The 22432-nt window shown below is 40.9% G+C and overlaps 1 protein-coding gene across 8 annotated transcripts in view; it reads right to left on the bottom strand.

Annotated features, from left to right (window-relative positions):
• The window catches only part of C10H10orf67 (chromosome 10 C10orf67 homolog), a 2166521-nt gene that overhangs the window by 385646 nt on the left and 1758443 nt on the right, over positions 1-22432 (bottom strand). For all 8 annotated transcript variants that reach the window (XM_078664370.1, XM_078664376.1, XM_078664375.1 and 5 more), the window contains one exon: positions 21179-21275. In XM_078664370.1, the coding sequence (XP_078520496.1) occupies positions 21179-21275 (97 nt within the window). The remainder of the gene's footprint in view (positions 1-21178; positions 21276-22432) is intronic.

Below are 22432 nucleotides of genomic sequence, written 5' to 3'. Positions count from 1 at the left end.
TTCTCGAACCTCCCCTGCCACTTCCTGCTTGAGGGTTTGAAAATCGTCCCAGAGGGTATGAAAAATAGTTTCTAGGGACGACCGGGTGATGGGCACTTCTACTTCTCCAGTGGGTGGAGGTGATGTTGAGGATGTGGGGTGGCCTTTATCTCCTGAAGTAGACCCCTTGGTAAGCATGTCTTTCAATGTGCGGTCCCCTTTTTTCCTCATGGAAGCCATGCCAATGATGATGCTGCAGGGCGCGCCGGAAGGAAAGTGCTACTTGATCGTAGTGGCAACACCAAGCGTGATGAAGCTGGGTAAGTCGTCTGGACCTTAGCGTGAAGGATGGGTCGGGTGCGGGCCTCCGTTGGGCCCTGCCAAGAAATCCCCCGTGGTATGGCAGTTAGCGGTGCAATGAGGAAGCAAGGAAGCAAACTGAACGAACAGGCAGCTGCCGCTAGTTGGAGGAGTGCCCGGGATGCAGGGAACGTGGTGCTCGGTGAATGCTCTCACCTGGGTCAGGCGCTTTAAGTGCAGCATGAGTCTTCAGGTCCCTGAGCCTTACCTTCGAATTTCGCACAACCAGCGTAGCCCTGCACCATCCGAGTTTGCCCTTCGCTAGGGGTGGGCTCACTGCCTCTAGATTCAGGACCACCACCACATGGGAGACGATGTCAGCAGGGCCGGCGTGAAGGCACTGTCAATACAGCGGCTTCAGGGCTGTAAGTCAGGTGAGCAGGTATCCGCTGCTTATTGGAGGGGTGAGAGGGGTGCAGAGTCCGTTGTGCCTGAGTGTTGCACTCGCCAGCGCTGGTCGCGCCGGGTGCCACGTCTGCTGTCCGGGCCCAGTGCAGCACAGGTTAATCCGCAGGACCCCGCCCTCGAGTTTTGCGTCGCTGGCTCAGCCCCGCACAGTCCTGGCGCGTTCAATGCTAGGAGTGGGTCCCCTCCCCTCCAGGGGCGCGACACTCACTGCGTGAGAAAGTGGAGTCCACAGGAGACCGGCGCGGTGTCACGGAGCAATATAGCTGTGTCCGGAAAGTGCACGCTGTGAGCCCCTCCTCAGCGTCCTCCAGGGCCCCACCGCGTGTAGATCACCCGTGGCGGCAGAATTTGGCAGAATCCCCTTGCTGGTGAGGTCAGCACTGTACCAGACTCGTGGCGCCCTCAGGGGATCACAATGGGGCCGCGGTGCATCCGTGAAGGGTCCGACTATCCCCCGCTGCTGCGATCGCCGCAACAGCCTCTGTCCTGGCCGGCTGTGGTCCCGCCTGCCCCGGGCTTGATGAGCATCTTCCGGAGCTGGAGCTACTGCTGCTAGGCCGGTGGAGGGTCGCGCGCTGGATTTTCGCTCCACCGGGCCGCCCTCACCGCCACTTGGGATGTGTTGGTCAGTGGAGCAGGACTCACCTCAGTTTGGACCAGAGCCGCTCAACACTCACAGTCGGGTCCCAGCAGCGATCGGCAGCAGTCGGCGCCCGGCCCTGCCGACTCCCGGGCTCGGCGGTATCTGCAAACACTCACTGCCAGGGCGCCATGTTGTTGGAGCTCGTGGGAGCCGGCCAGGTCACTCGGGGAGTGGTTCTGGAGGTAATTGGCTCAGCTGACTCTCCTTTCTGAATATATCTGGATCCCCTCACTCAGCGCTGCCCTTTTCAGCGTGCTGCAGGGGACTGTGTGCTGAAAAAGACTAAGGACGAAGGGCCACGGCGAGGAACCTCAGCATTCCACGTCTGGTCAGGTCACCATCTTGGCCATGCCCCCGTGCCCTTTAATTTCAAAAGCAAAGAGTTATGGTCACTATCTGACCTTGATTTAATAATCGTGTCCTCCATTAGTGGCCAAAGTCTAGCATCAATAAAAATATAATCTATTGTGCTTTCATAGGCACTTCTCTTAAAGGTAGCATTCCGTCCTATGTCTGATAGGGTTCTTCCATTGCAAGCCCTCAGGTTCCTTCCAGCAGTCAGTGAAGCAATCTGCAGTGCAACATTTGAGTAGCGTTTAACAGTATTTAACCAGTTTCTTGAGGAGAAATGTTCCTATTGTGGTAAAAGAGTGCACTATTTCTTAGGCGTTACACTATAAAAAAAATTAAGACGATCCTTTGGAGTTTGTGGAATGGGAGAACTACGATCAATTTTCCAGTTCTCATGCTTCAGCAATCTTATGGGTCTCAGTCTCATTTAAAGGCGGGGAATATGCTGACAGACCTCCGAGCAGCACCATATCCACCTGTAAAAGAACCCTAGTTGCCACCTTTAACATATCAGTAAGCCTTTCACGTCAAAGGCCGTCATCCTGGTGTATTTGTTCCATGATTGGCTAGGTCAAGCAAAGCATGGAAAACAGATAATAGCCTGATGCACAGGGGAGTAACTAAAAATTATGCAGGAGGGTCAGTGACCCCAGAGCCTCAATGGCTTAGTGACCCATTGAACCCTGATGAACAGTGTATTTTACCACTCAAACAGCATCATGGGCCAATTTTGGGCTTGCACTAGCGTCCAAACACCTTTGTGACACCACTGCCTAGGGACAGAGGGAAACTTCCCTGTGTGCAATGGTCACTGTCATTTTGTTTTTCAGAAACAATTCCTAGCTTTAGGAGCTTTTCTTAAAAACAAAGTTGAATAAAACGTGGTGGCACCAATGCCGCCGCTGCTCAGCATTCTGCTTGGCCGAAAGTGCTTCCAATGAACAGGTGGATGTACTTTCTGCAAAGAGATCCGGCCAGACAGTCAGGGATCATTCAATATGGCTGCGCTCCTCCAGAAGGGGTGTGGTGGTGAGGGCACGTCCAACCCGGCAGCTGGCGGGCTAGTGCCAAGAAAAATCATAATCACCAAACACTTATTAAAGGCACCAAATTTCGATAAGAGTACTGTATAGAAAGGGACATGTCATCCCAGGACAAGGCAATAGGCATCCAGTATGATCTTCAGTTAGCTCAAATCTTTACTTGGGGTGCTCTCTTCCAAATGCAATAATGAAAGTACGCATTCCATCAATGAGGCAGCCTTTCAAGGGCTTTGCAGTCTGCCACTGGGAGTTAAATAGACATTCAGATCACTACTATACCTAAGAAGCCCCAATGGCTTCCAATGAAAGCCTGGACTATTTACAAAACTGTCTGCATTAAACATAAATTTTAAAACACCGGCACTCCACAATATCTGAAAAGAAAGCTAACATTTTCGACGTGGTGAACGAATTTGCATTAACGCTGAATCCCTTCTTTGCCAAATCCCTTCTTTTGGGGGACAAAATAGTGCATCAGGCTGCACAATCACAATTAGCAATTCACTGCCCACCTCTTTGTACTGCTGTTTCTTTTCTGTCTTTCAGGAATGCCCTTAGACTGCTTCTCTTTAAATGACAGGTCCCATCTTGATCATTCTAATATTTTGCTTTTCTATACTCTAGCACTCAGACTATATATGTACCGTAATACTTGGTATATTTTCTCTCCTCAATATCTTCTTGAATATTTTTAATCGACTCATGCCTTTCCCCTTCCTCTCTTATATTGTATTCTATTCCTATCATAAAAGGGAATAACTATTCCTCATACCCTAAAATGCCAGTGCTAATCAAGGGTGATATATACCATTAACTGGTTTTATGTCACCCTGCTAGTCTGTTGCTGTGCAACTATGAATGTTTTATATATTTGGTCTACTTTAGTAACCTTGGCCTTTTATATGTTTTCTGTAGTTGTTTTGTATATATCGTACGTCCTGCTACAGGCTCTAAAACTCATATTCCAAAAAAAATCACTTGTATCACTTGTGCTTAAATCTGTTAAACTCCCCAATTCCATTGGTCCAAGTCCTCTCCCTGTGGAAATTCAAATAAAGAAACGACATGGATAATGCAGCTTTGTGTTCTAGTTCCATTACCACTTTACAGGCTTCGTATTCAGTATGGTGCAAACCCAGCGCCATGTGGCAGTGGATGGTCATTTTTAGTAACTAGAGAACAGGGCTTTAATTTGTATTTATTTATTTGTTGATATCGAAGGATTATAAGGGAGGGACTGGTGTTTGAATGAATATCACTGACAAATAGTCTATTATAAAATGCAGTCGAATATGTTGCTCCAAGGAGAGCTGAGTCTAACACTAGGCTATTCTTTCTTCCATTGAGCAAATGGGTCAGCTTTAGAAGTCATGTAATTTCCATGAAATTCTTGTGTTTGTAAACCCAAACACCATCTCAGAAAGAACCTCACATACATATTTTCCTGTTCAATGGTAACACAATAAACATAATGATGAGTAACATTGACCCCCAGACTTTCCACAAGATTATCTGAAGGTATTAGGGGGAGAAAACAATGTAATCTGGAAGGCTAAGCTGTGTGACTTCTGTGCATCAGATAGGCATGTTTGAGCTTTCGCCAGTCTGACAAGGCATGCAAAGAAGCACTGTTACCTTTCGGGTTTATCTCCGAGATTCGTGTCTTTTCACCTCATTAAGGACGTTTCTAATGACTACAGAGTCAATACTAGAAAATTACAGGACTGTGAGAAAGGCCTTCTTGAGCACACAGTCGAGACTCCAGACGGACGACACAAAGCAAAGATGAAATGCAGGGCCTACCCGCCTCAGGGAGAAGGTGCAACTTTACCCTCTGGTTTCCATCCTAGGACATCTGCAGCCCCCCTACGTCTGAGTGCAGGTATTAGAAGTGCGAGGATTGGAGGGAGATAGAATGTAACTTTGGAGTACAAGGGGCTCTCGCCTTTGAACATTCACTTTAGAAAAAGCGCTAATAACCCACCTCTTTAGGGGGCACTATCTTGAATCCAACCAACACTGCATCTCAAAGCCGGCCCCTCCAACCCGAATGCCTTAACAGCACAGCAGGTTTCATAACCCACGCATTTTCAATCAGACTCTGAATGCATGCAGTGCAGTGTCTATAAAGGACTCCTAACATACGTTAGTATGGTACACTTTACCACAGCATAGTATACCATAACATAAGAATCAGCACACGCACGAGTTAAAAGAGTTTGCTCCACTTGCTAAATAAACTTCTAATTGAAATATTTTCATAACTTTGGTAACGAGTAATCCTTCCTGGAACCATTCAGTGATCTCTGGGACGCTAATTGACTGTGTTCATTTCCACTTTAAAGAAAGGTATATCCACATGTTCCAAATGTTTATGGTCAGGAAGATACAGCTAATGATTTAATAATCTTTGGGTTTTAAATGCACTAACATGTACATACAATGTGGCCCATCATGTAATTCCTTTAATTGAATTCTTACATTAATTATTGTCATTGGTAGACCATGCATAAGCATTCTAAGCTACTTGAAGACTGGTGTGCTGTCACTTTGTAAAGACCAAGTACAGTGTGTATATATAAAGACCAAATGGAGTCCGTGAAATCTTCTGAACTATTTTGACTCTTGAATTCACATAAAATACAAAAGAAAAACACATGCCGGGAGATTTAGGACCTAATCTCCCTCCCAACTTTAATCCTCGAGACTTTACTTCTTGACAGAGAGGACATTTCTGTTACAGAATTGTGGGCACAGCCTTTTCGCAAAATATACAAATCAAATAAAGGAATGAAATGATATTCATAGGTGTGTGGTTAATAGCATACTTCGGTTACATAGTTTAAACAATTTTGTAATGAATATTTCACGTACAGTTTGATTTTTGTTTATAAATTAACACACCTACGTTCAAATAGGAGTAAATAAAGGCTTCTGAAACGTTACTTATTTGCTGTCAGTGTTTGGTGTTGTTATCTCTGTACCCAGATAAACTTCTAAATGACCTTGTTCTCCTTCGGTGGTATAAACTTAAATCCAACTATTTGAATGCTACTTCAATGATATTACACCGCACTATGAGCACAATTCACGTTACGATCCATAGTCTGTAAAGTACGCCAGTTAGAGAGTGATACATATTTTGAACGAGGATGAATGAGTTATATGTATGTACATATGTATGTATGTATTGGGTATTTATATAGAGGAAACTTAACCGAAAGGCAGCAGAGCGCTGTTCATAGTCAAAGTCAACGTATAATAGGAGAGGAAGTTGGGGTGTAAGACGGCTAAAGCAATGTTATATAGTGTTTTTTAATATTTCTAAGCTTGAACTTCAAATTATAAAATAAAATATCAGTGATGCTACCTTACAAGTGGTGCGCTCAGGTTGTAGCAATATTCCTCTGAGAAAACATGATGGGACTTGAGGGTGTTTATTTAGATAACAACTCTGCAATAGTCAAATATCTCAGAGGGCAGGACAATAGAAGGCAAAATCGACAGTGGTATTAGTACTATCCTGTTGCCGTGTTACAACAGATTGCCCTGAGTGACCATCTCACTGATCTCGAGGCTAGTAGCCTAGAACAATTGGAATTCACTGTGACCTTCCCCCACCCAATGTGAAGACAGACACATAGCTAAGGGGAGTCCTGGTCATTCCCGCCAGTCTACCACACGCATTGGTAAATTAAATTGGAGCTTTAATACATCTGTCCATATAGTGAACTGCCAGTAAGAACTGTAAAACTTAACGATTGCATGAAAATGAAGAAATCAATTAGAACAAGTAGGTTTTTAACAAGGATGTGAAGGCGGCAAGAGATTTGGCTGATTGCAGGTTACAAGGGAGAGCATTACACACATTTACACCTTCAAACTTCGGAGAAGATCTTCCTTAAAAGTCAGTGTAAAAGGTTTAGTTCTACAGTGTTTTTTAGCTGTGGATTAGAGGGGTCTCTTATGAAGATTGGAATTATTTTTTTCCGTAAATACTATCCGGCAATGCTAGCCGGAATTTGATGTAGCTATTCACATGAAGTCAATGCAACATGCTGTGTGGCCTGGTCACAAGCTCTTTCCGGGGAATGCCTCCTGCTGCTCAGACTACTATATTTGTGGCAATGCTTACTTTGTAAAACATTATGTGCCAGGGTTTTCATTGGAGGCCACTGCAGGCTACACCACCCATTACACCTGCCAGCACGGCCAATGACAGTACCAAACCAGCTACTAACCATCACACTCCTACAAGTGTGGCATTTCAGACTATTCGAGGCCCCCAAAGTTATAAGATTAGCTAGCCTAGGTGGCAGGTAATAGTAATTTTTAATGTATATTGAATTAGTAATGAACTGCTGTTGTACTCGCTCTAAATCAGAGAAACAGCGCCACCATGTGGAGACTGTCATAAGTGCCGGTGCTGTTAGTTAAATGCCAGTGCCGAGCACCGGAAACCACCGGCTCAAATTAAGCACTGATTTTGGCCTATTTCAATTTGGAGAGACATCCTTTTTGCTAAGCCCAGAAATCAACTACTTTGTTAGTCAACAGAAAAGTTTATGTTTAAAATTACAGAAAGGAATACCCAGAGACAACCGAGGTACCCTAGGGCACCCCAGAAATGAGTTGATCATCTCAATCTAGTCTTTTGAACTATGTCCAAGTCTTCAACATTTACATATGGTGACTTGCAGAGCTCATTACATGTTGCCAAATGTATGACGAGGACACAACAAACCATAGGATCTGAGATTTTCATGGTTTCAATTCATGACAAGGTCTCCCATTTGATATCAACATTTGAACTGTCTCAAAGCCATCATAGGCTCGATGATGTACAGCAATTATAGAATTACTCCTATTCAGTATTTGTAAATCTTCCTCATTGCCTTTCCAATGACGTATCAACTCAGGCCCACGAGTACACTTTATTAGCAACCATGAAGCTTTGTTAAATGACAGCCAGACTTTTGAGTTTCAAAAAAATAGAGAGTGAAATCCTGAAAATACCATCTCAATTTGGTTAGGGAGATAACACATTTGTGGACCTTCAATCATAAAACACTTTTTTTGAAAACATCACCCTTCCCAGGTAAACTATGTAAAGTTTGGCTGTATTAGCACTACCAATCTGCGTGAGCGTCAAAAACAATTCTACAACAAAATATTTACTGAAATGAAAACATTATTGAAAGTATATGTTTCACCAAGTTGTGTTATATGTTTCATTAGGCGATCTCCTATTTGCTTAGCACTCAAATGATACTAGTATATCATATTGTAGGCTTGCTGCTCTAACTGCTAGCTGGAGTGTGCGTGTGTGGATGGGAGGGCGTTCCACTTGGTAAGTGTTGGGTGTGTTGTATAAGGGACTGATTATGTCACAACAGACTTCATGCTGGGGCTATGTGTGCAGCTGTTGCTTACATGAGTATTACATTCTGTACATTTAGTACATTTAATACATTCTTTGGTGAGAGCTCTCATGGCCCTAAATGAGATTGAATGCTCCTCTCTGGTGACTTTAATGTTGACGACTAAAAAGTTCAAATATAGAGAAGGAGAGCAGCGAAGACACCAGTTTTTAGACGAGGTCATGACATATCAAGGAAGTAAAACTGAGGAGGGATGAATGCCTCAAGTATTTGACATGCATTGCCAAAGCCAAAAGGTCTCACGTTTCTTAAACTTCAATTGGAAAGGTAACATGTTTGGATTTTTGTTAGAAGAAATGTTTGGCATTTGTTGTGCGATATTGTTTGTGCTGCTCACAGCTGTCCAACAGAAAATACCATTATAAGCAACCAATTGGGCTACAGCAGTACGAAAACTGGAAATGGAGCTCCTTTGTTGAAACAACTGCATTAGCAGAATTACTCCCAAAGAAAAGGGATATAAAAATGAGTCAAAAGACATAGCTGGTGTTGTAAGCTGGGATCCTAAAATACATAAAGAGCAAATAATTGTATTGTAGATACTTTTGACAAAGGGCTAGTATTTTCACTTCAGCTGTAAGAAGGTGTAAGTGGCTGGACATTTCAAGTTTGTGAGCAAAAAGCTGTACATTCAAGAACATGATATCAAGGACAGGAAAGTAAACATAGTAACATGCAAGGGTAATTGGTGGATAGCTTTAGCCTGACATAAAGGGGAGACATGATACACTTCTTAAAAAAAGCCATAAACCAGCAATTAAAATGTCATAATGTCAGTAAAGTAAATGCATTAAAGAACACTCCACTGAGTAAATTACAAGATGTAGGTTATACTGCTTCTACAGTTGTACACAATGACTAATTGAGCACCATCACCAATGGGAACACAAATGGGACAATGTAACAATCAACAAAATGCCACGGACAGCCTATTTAGGTAATGCCAACCAAAAAAAACATGAAAGCCAATGGCTAAAGTTGACTGACCCACAGCTCGCTCTCACTGTACGAATTCTTTCATGAACTGGCGGCTCCTCTCCTAAGAAGGTAGAGCATCGCCCCACTGAGCAATACAAAACGTAAAAATAAAATGACAATAACACAACGTTATTATAATTTTATTTAACCGTACTGGCTCAGTGGTTGCGGGATGGGGCTGGGCTGTTTAGAGCTGGGGGAGGAGTGGTAGGCATTTCCTAAGTGTGCATGACATTTTGGCTGGCCCTCTTGGGCCGCCCAAAGAGTCATGCGCACTTTGCATGTTCTCCAGCCAGGCTGCATTACAGCCTGGGTGGAGAACATGTACAGCCTCCCAGCCCCTGTCGGAGTGCTAAATCACAACGCTGCTGTAAGGCAGTATTGTGATTAGTCAGGCGAGTCTGGGAGGCTGTGGGCTTCCTGGTTCCTGCTGCCCAGGGGAAGAGAAGAGGATGGAGGATAAGCAGCTGGCCATATCCAGTTAAGCGTTTTTTTTTTCTCCATGTGCTCCCACCTGCCCTTGCCCACCGACGCAACCACCCCCGTTTGGTAGCAGCAGCTACTGCTTTCATGTCTCCTTTTTATAGTGTTGGTTACTTGAGTTTCTCCTAATAGGTAAACCTGCCTGTGGCTAGAACTTATAAAAGGACCAAGTCAGTTTTTATTAGGCCCTGGTGGAATTTTTCATTCTGCTTGCGAAATTGGAAACATTTGGTGACTCCATGTTACTCTTTGAACCAAAATTCCACCAATCGTCATGTGGCAGAACTTTTTTTCCATTTGAGCAACACAATGACAATGGGAACAATGCCAGGCTCCAGAAAGCGAGCTGATTAGTGTGAGGTCACAAGGAAACTTTCCAGCACTATTTTTTGGCACAAGCAATCCTGGGAGCGATAAACGGGCTTTCTACTTGAGCTGCAGCAAAATCAACTCGAATGCCTATGTGCTTTTGCGTACTGCTTGTTGTCATTCGTGCTGCTTTTTCAGTTTGGAACACAGTACCCTTGGCTAAATAAGAACGTGAGCAGTGCAAGGTATATTTTTTCCGCCCGTTGGCAGAACCCCATGGAATTCTGCAGAGTGACATTGTGCATATTCCACCCACACCTAGTTTTGATTGGTGTCTGCAAGAAGAGGTAGTTCTGTATTTTTTCAGATGTGAACCACTCCATCATTTTGAATATTTTGCAGACATCAGCAGGGCCCTATGTAACATTTTTGGAACGCTTTGTGTCACACTTGCCAAAGTTCCCACTCACCCCTCTAGTAGTATGAGTCAAGGAGACATTAAAGGATCATAAATTGTAAGACCACCCAGTTGCAAATATGTTCATTTTCATCCGACAAATGAGAAAGTGTTTCTGTTGTCCCCTTGACTATACATCTCTACTTGTAGATTATAATAACACAACAGAAATTTACCATGAAAAGAAATATTCAATACTACTCTAATGGGCTATTTATAAAGCATATTTTTCATAATGGATGTGGTTTCTTGGTGCTAATGAGAGATCAAGGAGCTCTGTCACAAATCCAAGACGATTAGCCAAGTTTAACACAGACTTCTACAATTAAGAATATTTTGCTGTGTGTTAGAAATGGGGGTCTCTAGTTAGCAATGGTTTGCACCGTTGACCAAATAGGGACCAATTCTTCTTGTCAGGGTATGGGGGATACACTTCTAAAATAACCCCTGCTCACCCCTTTGGTAGCTTGGCACGAGCAGACACGCATATCTCATAGGCAGTGTGAAAAGCATTTGTGCAAGCATACTGTAACACAGTGATAACTCTACAAAGGGACATCACATCAGTTTAGGAAAAAAAGAAATCATTATCTAAACCAACAAGACCGAATACGACAAGATCCAACATACAATACTGTAAAAAAAATGTTACTTTGCAAGGTAACCTTCAATTTGCAAGAATGACTGAAAAAACACAGTCCTTCTGAGTCAGTAGCTGCATCTGTGGCTACCGCGATGCTGAAAACGACAGAGTCCAACAGTTCCAGCCGACCTCGTCGGTATGGGCCAGCTAAAGTGTTGACAGACTCGTACTGTCGTTGGGGCTGATCCCGTTGGTATGAGTCAGCCGGGGTAACTGTCGCAGTTGCGATGTAAAGTGGAAGTGGTCCAGCCTGCGGTGCAGGCGGCGGCTCGGTGACGGTCGTCCAATGGCGTCGGTGAGGCCAAGGCTTACGATGTGGAGTGAGGCGGTGCTTGATGCGGTGCTGGCAGGTCACAGTGCGGGCGACAGAGCCGGTCGATGTTTGGGTCAGGCAGCGACGGTGTCAGTGACGTCCAGGCAGAGTCAAGCAAGGTGGTGCAGAGGGCGGTATTCTCAGGACGCGGTGCAAGCAAAAGCCTAGCGGCATCGGTGAGACCCAGGAAGCGGTGCGAAGTGTGGGGGAGCTTTCTGTGGTGCCTTCAGTACACGGAACCAATGACGGACTTGGTGACAGAGTCAGCTGCTCCTTTCTTCTGCGGTGACTTAAATCCAGCGGTTCTAGAGATGGTGCCCAGAAGAATGGTGAATTCTTTGCTGTTCCTGTGACTTCTTGAACTGGAGGCAAGCTCTTGGAGATATTCCTCAAGCAGGGGACACATCACACAGCAAAGTCCTTGTTTTTTCGTTTGCAGAAACAGCCACTGCAGGCCAACCCCAGACAGCACACAGCACACAGCAAAGAGGCAGTAATTCTCCTTCTGTTTCTCCAGCTCTTCTCCTTGGCAAAGGTTTCTCCTGAATACCAGAAGTAATCTAAAGTTCTCTTTGTTCTCTGGTGTCAGAGAAGCTCTTTGCCCAGCCAAAACCAGTTCTGTCCTCTCTGGTGCAGCTGCCCGGCAGGCGTTGGAGACAGCATTGTTTAAACTCAAACCTAGCAGAGGCACAAAGGATGGCTAAGAAAGAAAATACCCACTTTCTAAAAGTGGCATTTTTTTAAAAACTCTTTTTATTAACATTGCTCAATAGACCATACTTTACATGAACTGCTTGCATTGGTATCCAGTGAGATTGATACTTTACATCAATACAAATAACAGGCACAAGGGAACAGGAGACCAGAAGAACATATGAAAAGGTTTCCGGGTTCAGCCCCCATACCATGATATATACGTGTAGCCAGTGTCACAGCTCGGGTCACACAACTCACTGCCCCTCCGCCTCACTCCAGCTGTTGCATGTCATTCTCTCATGCCCAGCCCTCTGTATCTTCGCCAGGGCGGTCATACTCTCTCATTGTTTAACGCACCCCCTACTCTTATACACTGTTTCCTCTGCCTGCTGGCACCAGTCAAGGTGTCAAACCCCACTCTTCCAGTTAAAAGTGGCATTTTCAAACCCAGAATGTAAAAATTATCCTTACTACAAGATGCATCTTTATATTCTGAGTTCAGGCATACTAAACTTTACCTTCAGATCTTGTCACCACGGAAAGTTATATTTATAAGATGTTATAAATAAACTGACATTGTTTCCTATGGGACAGATGGCCTTTCAATAGTGAAAAACGAAATACACTGTACTTCACTATCAGGACATGTCACACACATCAGTACATATGCTACCTTTCACATACACTGCACCCTGCCCACAGGGGTAACTTGGGCCTACCTTAGGGGTGACTCACAAGTAATAAAAGGCAAAGTTAGAGCCTGGCAAGTGGGTGCACTTGCCAGGTCGACATGGCCGTAAAAACTACACGCAGACATTGCAATGGCAGGTCTGAGAACCCTTTGCAAGGCTGCTTGTTTGGGTGGCACAATCAGTGCTGCAAGCCCACTAGCAGCATTTGATTTACAGGCCCTGGACACACACAGTGCACTGTACTAGGGACTTACCAGTAAATCAAATATGGGAACACAATTTACAGGGAGAGCATAGCCCTTTAGCACTGATCAGCAGTGGTAAAGTGCTCAGAGTCATAAAACCAACAACACAGGGTCAAAAACAAGAAGCCAAAAATAAAAAAGTCTGGGAATAAACCCGCTGGAAAGCCAGGTCTAACAGTGTGGTTTTATTGAAATGGGTTGTTCTTGATCTTGTCTTCTCACACATTTTGAAAGCTGAAATGTAGTTACTCTTTTAGAATAATAAGAAGCTTCTTTGCCGGGTTAAATCAAGATAACATGGATTTTTTTATCAGTGATAACACCGTCCTCATATGTTGTTAAATATTTGAAATTTTGTGGCACTATCAAGCCTCTCAGGGTCTTGATGAAGGCTGCATTCAGGGAGTAGAAGGGCTGAAATAAGGCAGTCAATGCTACTTTCATGCTTTTATAAATCTCTTGATGTTCATTATGTAGTGATAGCTGATGTTTAGATTGCTAGAAACGTATTTTAATGTATGGTGTACTAATGCAGTCCATGTCATGTGCTAGAGGGATGCCATTAGCATTGATTTATGGTTGACTGACATGGGAGCAGTTGTGATTAATAAGACAGTGCCTATGTGATTATCGATGACATTAAATATATGGGTTTCAAAATATGTTTCTAATTTATTTTTCTAGTTTTGTATAGAAGTATGGGAGACATTGTCAAAGTAACATAACAGTGATTTGATGGTCATACAGTTAACAGACCAGAGAGCGAAAATGTTTAACTGAAACTCAGAGATTACACTAGGTACATGCCAACAAGATAAGGGGAGGAAGGGGTGTTAAGTGTATGCATTTATAATAAAATGGATTTCGCATTTCCGATAGATGTGGTGTGGATACCTGGTTAAGAAAGTCAATGGGAGAGCTGGCTCTGAAGATGATTGATCTTGTGATGCTATCTGGGGGGCTGGCTGATAACTCTATATGTGGCAGGCGGAGTACCCTCGGGGTGGTGAAGGTAATGTCCTCTGCAATGTCAACGGACACTATTCCATCCACCAAACTCTACATAAACCCCAACGTTTGTTAGCCTGATACTCAGGTCCAGAACACACTCATGGACTTCTAAACACTAGGATAAAAAAATATGAATTTGATCCCCATACACTGAACCTATAATGAATTTATTAGATCCTGAGTGAATAATTTATTACAGTGGCTTTGCTATGTAGTTGGATTCAGCTTCGGCACTCCTTTCTCTTGTACCTTTTGTACATGCACACTCATATTTTCACTTGACATTGTGCACTGCAGCAACCAGCACTCTACACCATTAACTGTGCACCCTCTCGAAGCACAGATGTATATTTTATTGTTTTAAAAATGTTGATGTAGAGATTAAAAAAATATATGAAATGTGCAAATTATTTTAGATAATTAGTGTTTTTAATGATGCGTAGAGTGGTAGCCGATGAATTATTGATGTACACCTGGAATGAGCTTCCTTAGCCACTTAGAAGCGTAAATAATGCCATGATTAGTTATGCCACATTTCTTGTTTTGCATCATTATTTCTAAAATTGATGTTTTTTCTCTTGTTCTATTCAACTTGCTTGTGCTTATTTCACCCTTCCAATCAGTGTACAGCTGCAAGACATCTCTACCCTTGTTTCCATGGAGCATCACGTGAATGTCATCAATGTAAAAGCTATGTACAACATTGTTAGAAAACGTGTATTATGAAGTTTCATAGTGTACTCAAAGTATCCTTTTCAAGGACTTCCGCTGGAATTGCTAGTGTAGTTATGCTGATTCTATGAGCAATTTTTTACAATTTTTTTTATTTGTATTGTACATCTTGGGAGTGCAGTTGCTAAGGGAGTAGATGGAAGAATTCTATTACCTTAAGAAAAAGGCTAGTACTAAAGATGTAGAACATGACATTGTTGTCACGGATTTGCCAATGCAACTCTAACGATGATCATACCATGCTGAATTCACAGATTCTATTAATAGCTTGTGGAATTTTTCTATAAAACCTTTGTTTTTTTTGTCTTTTTGGGGATTTTTTTTACTATTTTCCTCATAGGCGCATATCATGCTCCTCTTTTGTCTTTAGACTCACTAATGGTATGCTGTCAGTTCTCTTTAAGAGTTCGTTGCTTAGAATTTATTTTTAGATTCTACCTAAACTAGGGGTTATTACATTTTATAACTTTGCATTTATCTGTATTTCTGTATTTAGGCTGTCATGGCATTTCTACTTTATACTGCATTTTGATTATGCTATAATAAAATCACTTTATGCCTTATTTTTGATTTAGAACACAGTCCTTTTTGTATCCAATATTTTATTTTGTTTAACCCTGCTAAGTTGTGTTTTCCTGTAGAGGAGTGTAGTCTCTAATCACTAGATCAATTGAAGACACAGGAACCAAAATATTTTGGTAAAAATCAATGCGATCAAATATTGGGGTTCAGGTGATAATTGGGGTTTGGCTCCCACAAAGCTGTACGGTCCTGAATCAACTTGGAGTGTAAGTATGAATTGGGAAAACTTTGTGCTTGCGTGATGATGGATTTCTGTTTTGTGGGGAGTTGTTTGGTTATGTGATAATGATTGTGGCCTCAGTTGGTGGGCTGATCACTATATTGATGTTGTTTTATTCGTAGTTGTGAACCCATTGGGTGTTGCTTTGTTAATAGCAGCAAATAGGGTTGATTATAAGTTTTCATCGAAAACAAAGATCTCGGGATATTGTTATCTTTCCTGTACTGTGGTGTGTAAAGCAAGGCACCACGTACACATCTGCAGGAACCTATATTAATAGAGGTTCAGTGACTTAATATCGAGGGACATAATATAGAATGCCCAAAATATCAACTCCAAAATATCGAAGGACAAAATATAGAATCCCTATCTACAAACAGAACAGGTAAGTACTAAAATATCGAATCCAAAATATAGATTGTTAAAAATATAGTTAACTAAAATATCACATTTTTAAACTATATTAAATAGTATGTAAAATTAATTAAATATTGAAAAACAATTAAATAATACATACTTAAAATAACGTCAAAATCGTTGTAAAAAAAAGCAGAGAATTTGTTGGATAGCGAGAGGGTAAAAATTAGTGAGTGCAATAGTAGGGAAAGCGTTGGATAGCATGGAGGTAAAAATTACTATTCCCACTCCAAAGAGTGCAACAATAGGGAAAGCGTTGGATAGCAGAGGGAAAAAAACTTACTATTCCCACTCCAGAGAGTGCAAAAGTAGAGAAAGCGTTGGATAGCGTAGGGGTACAAATTACTATTCCCACTCCAGTGAGTGCAACAGTAGGGAAAGCGTTGGATAGCGGGAGGGTAAAAATTACTATTCCTACTCCAGTAAGTGCAACAGTAGGGAAAACATTGGATAGCATATGGGTAAAATGTACTATTCCCACTCCAAAGAGTGCAACAGTAGGGAAAGCGTAGGATAGCAGGGAGGGGGTAAAAATTACTATTCCCACTCCAGAGAGTGCAACAGTAGGGAAAGCGTTGGATAGCGGGGAGGGTAAACATTACTATTCCCACACCAGATAGTGCAACAGTAGGGAAAGCGGTGGAAAGCGTAGGGGTAAAAATGACTATTCCCACTCCAGTGAGTTCAACAGTAGGGAAAGCGTTGGAAAGCGTAGGGGTAAAAATTACTATTTCCACTCCAGTGAGTGCAACAGTAGGGAAAGCATTGGATAGCGGGGGGTAATACATTACTATTCCCACTCCAGTGAGTGCAACAATAGGGAAAGCGTTGGATAGCGTAGGGGTAAAAAATACTATTCCCACTCCAGAGAGTGCAACAGTAGGGAAAGTAATGATTTAATATTAAAATAAAACTAAATTAATTATCAATACCAATAAAAAAGAATTGCAAATAATTAGCAATTAATAAAAACGAATGACCAATTACAAAATGTAACTACTAATTAATAAAAATTAATTAGCAATTAATAATTAATTATCAATTAATTAACAAATACATATAAATAAAAATATGTTTTTACTTTATTACAATTAAATCACTTCCCACCCTATTCCCCTATAAACCCACAACCCACTCCAAATAAATACAATTAACATAATTATCAATTAATCACTTAATACAAATTAGTTACCAATTAATACAAATTAATTGCCAATTAAAAATTAATTATCAATCAATTAATTGTCAATACATATACATAAAAATTAATATTTAATTTACTATAATTAAATGACTTCCCACCCTATTCCCCTATAAACCCCCAACCCGCTACGGAATTAAATTATGCAAAAATTAAATTACATAACATTCATTACTTTAAAACAATTAAATATGCATTACTAAATTAATACATAATTTTAATACATATACTACCATACATAACACTAAAACAAATTCGATATTATGGAAATCGATATTTTAAATTCGATATTTCATACCCTAAATTCGATATTCTGGGCTGTCTATATTTTAGTAATTCGATATTTTGGGCAGTCTATATTTTGGAATCGATATTTAGGGTGTTCACCATTAATACATTTTCTTTTTCAGGTTTTAGAGATTAATTTGGATTACTGTATGTGCCCTGAGTGCAGTACGTTAACTCAGAGGTAGACTTATGCTGGGCAAAAGTTTGTCTAGAGAGTGCTTTGTAGGCTATCATGATTCAATCTTCTGTTTTCTTAGTTGCTCAAAATCGAGTTTGAATGTTTTGACTTGTAAAATATTGATCTAATTTACTTTCTAGGTTACAAAGACAAGGGGTTTATTGATTCTTAAATGTGTATTGTGGTTCTGTAATTACTTCCCCTTGTTCACAGAGAAACCGCATTGCTATTGGCTGTTCGGCCAGAAAGTCGTGCTGGGATTTGTGTGCCGCCACCACTAGCTGTGCTCCGATTGTATATCAGTATAACCGTGCTGTGATAGGTTGACCTTTGACAGCAGTTCGCTAGGTTGATTTTCAGTGTTGTTTTGACTTTTTAGGTTGTCTGGAGCTTGGGTAAGTGTAAAACATGGGTGGAGTATTTACAAAACGTAACCCTAAGAAAGAGGGTAAGACTAGAGAGAGTCAAAAGACGCCAAAGGTAGGCACATCAGCATTTGAATTGATAGAAGAAGTTGCGTATTATACATGTGTTTGGTTTCCCAAATGGAATAAATATACAGCACGTGAGGAGAAATTACAGTTTCCTATGGAGGGCACCTTTAGCTTTGTGAAATTAGACTTTTTGAGACAGACCATGTACAATATGATTCCAGTGCCTATAACTACACAGTGCAAAGCACTCAATACATTGGATCACAAGACAACAGAAAAAGAGAGAGAGAGAAGAAGGATAGATACATTAAGAAGTCCTTCATGGGCTGGTTAAAGTTCAGATTAGACAATGAAGAGAAAACATGACGATTAGACAAAATAGAATGTGCTTCATGGAATTTGAAGTCCTCCCTTCAGATTTAAGACTCACTGTCAAGAGGAAGTATAGGATTTTTTGGGGAAGGAAATTATATTGATTAAAACAGTAATAATGAAGGTGAAATCAAATGGAATATTAATTAGAACTAGACAGTACAGATTAACTAAGGATACTGAAATAATTGGGCAAATCCTTCAAGAGGTCCTTGGCAGTTCATGCAATTCTCCTGTGATGGTAATTAAGAAATAGAGTGGCAAATAGAGAACTGTTCAAAACCTCTGAAACATTAATAAACTTGTGGTTCCCTGTTGTCCTGTGGTACTGAATCCAGCAGTAATTCTGTTCAAAATTCCAACACTATCAGAATGGTACACAGTCATCGACTTGTGCCAAGTGTTCGCAGTTCCTCCTTGCATTACAATTGTTTTTTATTAAGTTCTCATGTGGCCCAGAACTTTACAAGGTTATATAAGGAGCTCTTTAATTTTCTCCCAAATTCTTAAAAAGCATTTAGACAGTTTGAGATTGCCATGTAATTCAGTCCTAGTCCAGTACATCGACAATCGTTTGTAAGCATCCAAAATAAAGGAGGATTGCAGACTTGATACCACTGCTTTGTTGAATCACTTAGCAGAAAATGAGCACAAGTCTCACCAACAAAAATGTAGTACTCTGAGAAAAAAGTTATCTATCTCAGGCACAATATTGAAAAAGGTGTACGAAAAGTCTCACAAGAACGCATTTCTGCAATTCTGAAATTGAATCCTCCGTCCATTCAAAGGGAGGTTAGGATGTTTTTGGGAATTGTTGGTTACTATCACTAGTGGATTCCAAATTTTTACCAGATTGCAACGCTTTCAGTAAGGCTGACATGCAATAATGATAAAGATCCAGTACCATTTGATGATGAGTGCCTTGAACCATTTACAAAACTAAAAGAGAGTTTGTGTTACACACCTGCACTCTGGATGCCAGACTACAAAATTACTTTTTACCTGTTCTGCCATGAAAAAGATGAATGTGCATTTTCAATACGTGCTCATGCATCCAACTGCGTATCTTTCAAGAGTGTTGGGTCCAGTTGTTGTAAGTATTCCAGTATGTCTAAAAGCAGTTGCAGCAGTTTGGCAATTGAGCGAAGTGAAGTAATTGTGATGGGTCATACTTTAATTGTTTATGTCCCACACTCTGTTAAATTTTACTGACAAGAACAAAAACACAGACCATTACAAACAGCATGTTGTGAACAAGTAATACAGCAAAGAACATTTCAATTCAAAGGTGCAATGTCTTATACCCAGCAATACTGCTTCTGATTTCAGACAGATGTGAAGGCAGGGAAAATAATGTTGATGATGAGTTGGAGCATGACTGTATGGAAGTGATTGAGATATACACAAAGCTAAGACCTGACATTAAGGAAGTCCTAATTAGGGACTCAGATTTTACACTGTTTGTTGATGGTTCCTGCCTGGGGCATTCATATATGAAGGATTGGGAACTGCGTATGTAGTATGCTCTGTTTCATAGACATTGAAGGCATCCTTCTTACCAAATGTGACTTCAGCACAAGTAGCAGAATTATTTCTCTAATGGGAACTTGCTACTTATCAGAGAATTTGAATGTGACAATCCATACAGATTGCTAATATGGTTTTGGTATTGTGCATGATTATGGTTAACTCCGCTCACAAAGAGGCTTCATGACATCTTCAGGTGCTCAAATTAAAAACAACATGTTCATATTGGATTTGCTGGATGCAATTCAGAAACCAAAAGAGGAGGCTGTTGTAAAATGTCAAACCCATAAGGCTGGCAAGGATTTGGTCACTCAAGGAAACAAGTATGCTGACCAAATGGCAAGCTATTGTGCCTAGCAGGAAGGGGCAATCATTCAGAAAAATAAAGGTGAGAATTTTGCAAATTATAATGATACACAGAGTTCAAACAATGTAAACTTTTTCTTTATAGATTCATTGCAGACTTCTTTGTGTGAGTTGAGGGATATGCAGGAAGATTCTCCTGATGATGAAGAAATAAAATGGATGAAATAGGTTTACAAAAAGAATGATCAGGATTTGTATGTAAATAAAGAATACAAGTTTATTGTACCTAATTTGAAGTTGCAGCTTACATGTAAATATTTGCATAATGCAGGGAGGGAGGGATAGCCTAATCAGGCTATTTAAAAAGTACTGAAAAAATACAGGATTTTGACATGGTGCTGAAGAAGTATGTAATTCCTGTCTAGTTTGTCATCTAAACAATCAAGAGAAAAACACTTTTACTGTCATGAATCACATTAGCATATCAGCGGGCTCAGTTGCGATATTGCAAGCCGATTTTATTGAGATGCCACCTTCAACAGCCTTAAGTATATCTTGGTAGTAGTTTGCTTGTTCTGTAAATGGGTCGAGGAATTTTCCACTAGGAGAGTAAATAGCCTTACAGTAGCCAAATTGTTGTTGAGGCAGTTGATACCACAATTTGGCCTCCTGACTTCTGTTGAGACTGATTAGTGTTACAGATAATTTGTACAGGTTTTGAGATCAAGCAAACATTCCATTGCATCTATCAATTACAATCTTCTGGTGTTCTCACTATAACTCAGGAATCTAAAGTTTTATTAGTGAGTGTAAAATGTGGTATTGCAACTAAAGTACAAATTCAATGTGAATCAAACATATTATCTTACCCTCCTCCTTTGGACTGTAATGGTGAGCTCCTGATGCAATGTTCATATCAAAGTCTGCCTTTACCATTCTAATGATAGATGAGGATCCTGTTTGGGGCTAAACAAAATTCCAATTACTAGAAAAGCGACTTCGCAAACACAATAAACAGGTAACCGCACGTATCCTAGGAAAATGTGACCGCATCATCAACTTGCAAACACAAAATTGTACAACTTAAACATTGTTACAAGAGAAATCAGTAAATCAAGCGTCACGTGAAAAATATTGAGTTCAAAATATGAATTTTATGAGGAATGTAAACATTACGGCATGAGAAAAACGTTATAAGCCTTTAAGGAAATTACACAAAATCTGTGATTTGCAAAGCACTTTAATATCCATTTAATACTGATCAAGTATCACATTTATAAATTAAACTTTAACATAATGTAAAGCATTAACTCTCATTAACTTAACACATCTGTGGCTCCTGTGATAAACCATCATTGCTGGCTTTTGTTTTACTCTCATACTCCGAAGTGCTCAGCCGGTGTGCCATTTTGGGTGAAACTGGAAGGTATTAGAAAAGCCAGACAATGCTGCAAAACTGGGCCTAAAATATTACGATTTAAACAGAAGATAATGATTATCACTGTACAAAGGGATGATTGTGCCATCACATACAGTATTTGATTTGTCTATCCAGGTTTCTTCAACCTTTTTATTCAGTCAGAGCTACTTGTGCTCGATGAAAATCCTCCCGAGCTACTAGGTAATGTTATTACCGTACAATAATGACATATGTTAGCATTACAGTAGCGACCACCCTTAGAAGGACTAACCATGGTCTCCACCCAGTTCTTCAGGCAACCAACAGCTTTAAGTGTGTTTTGGAAATGCAACCTTTAGTCTTCATCAGAATAGCCATTTCTGCAAGGATACGTATCGTTTGCCAGTTTGGGCAAACAAACTCAATTTCACAGGTGAGAAATTTTTCCTGAAAAAATGTAATAATTTCTTTGAAAGTATGCTTTAATTTTTGTGTACACATCACCCAAACATCAGCTTGGCATCCTCATCACATACGGACAACTACAAATCCATCTCATAGGCCATGGATGCTCACCCTAACATCATTGATGCCTATTGCATGCTGGGAATGCCCATGTTTATACCCTGGCCAGCATTGTGGCAAGAATGGACAAGATAATGGCAAGGATGCCCACAGTATTATGCAAAGGTGGTTGTGGACGAAACGGATCACTGAAAGAATA

This window comes from Lissotriton helveticus, chromosome 10, assembly GCF_964261635.1.
Source record: "Lissotriton helveticus chromosome 10, aLisHel1.1, whole genome shotgun sequence".
In the NCBI taxonomy this organism is placed as follows: domain Eukaryota; kingdom Metazoa; phylum Chordata; class Amphibia; order Caudata; family Salamandridae; genus Lissotriton; species Lissotriton helveticus.
This window is presented reverse-complemented; position numbering and strand designations above follow the sequence as displayed.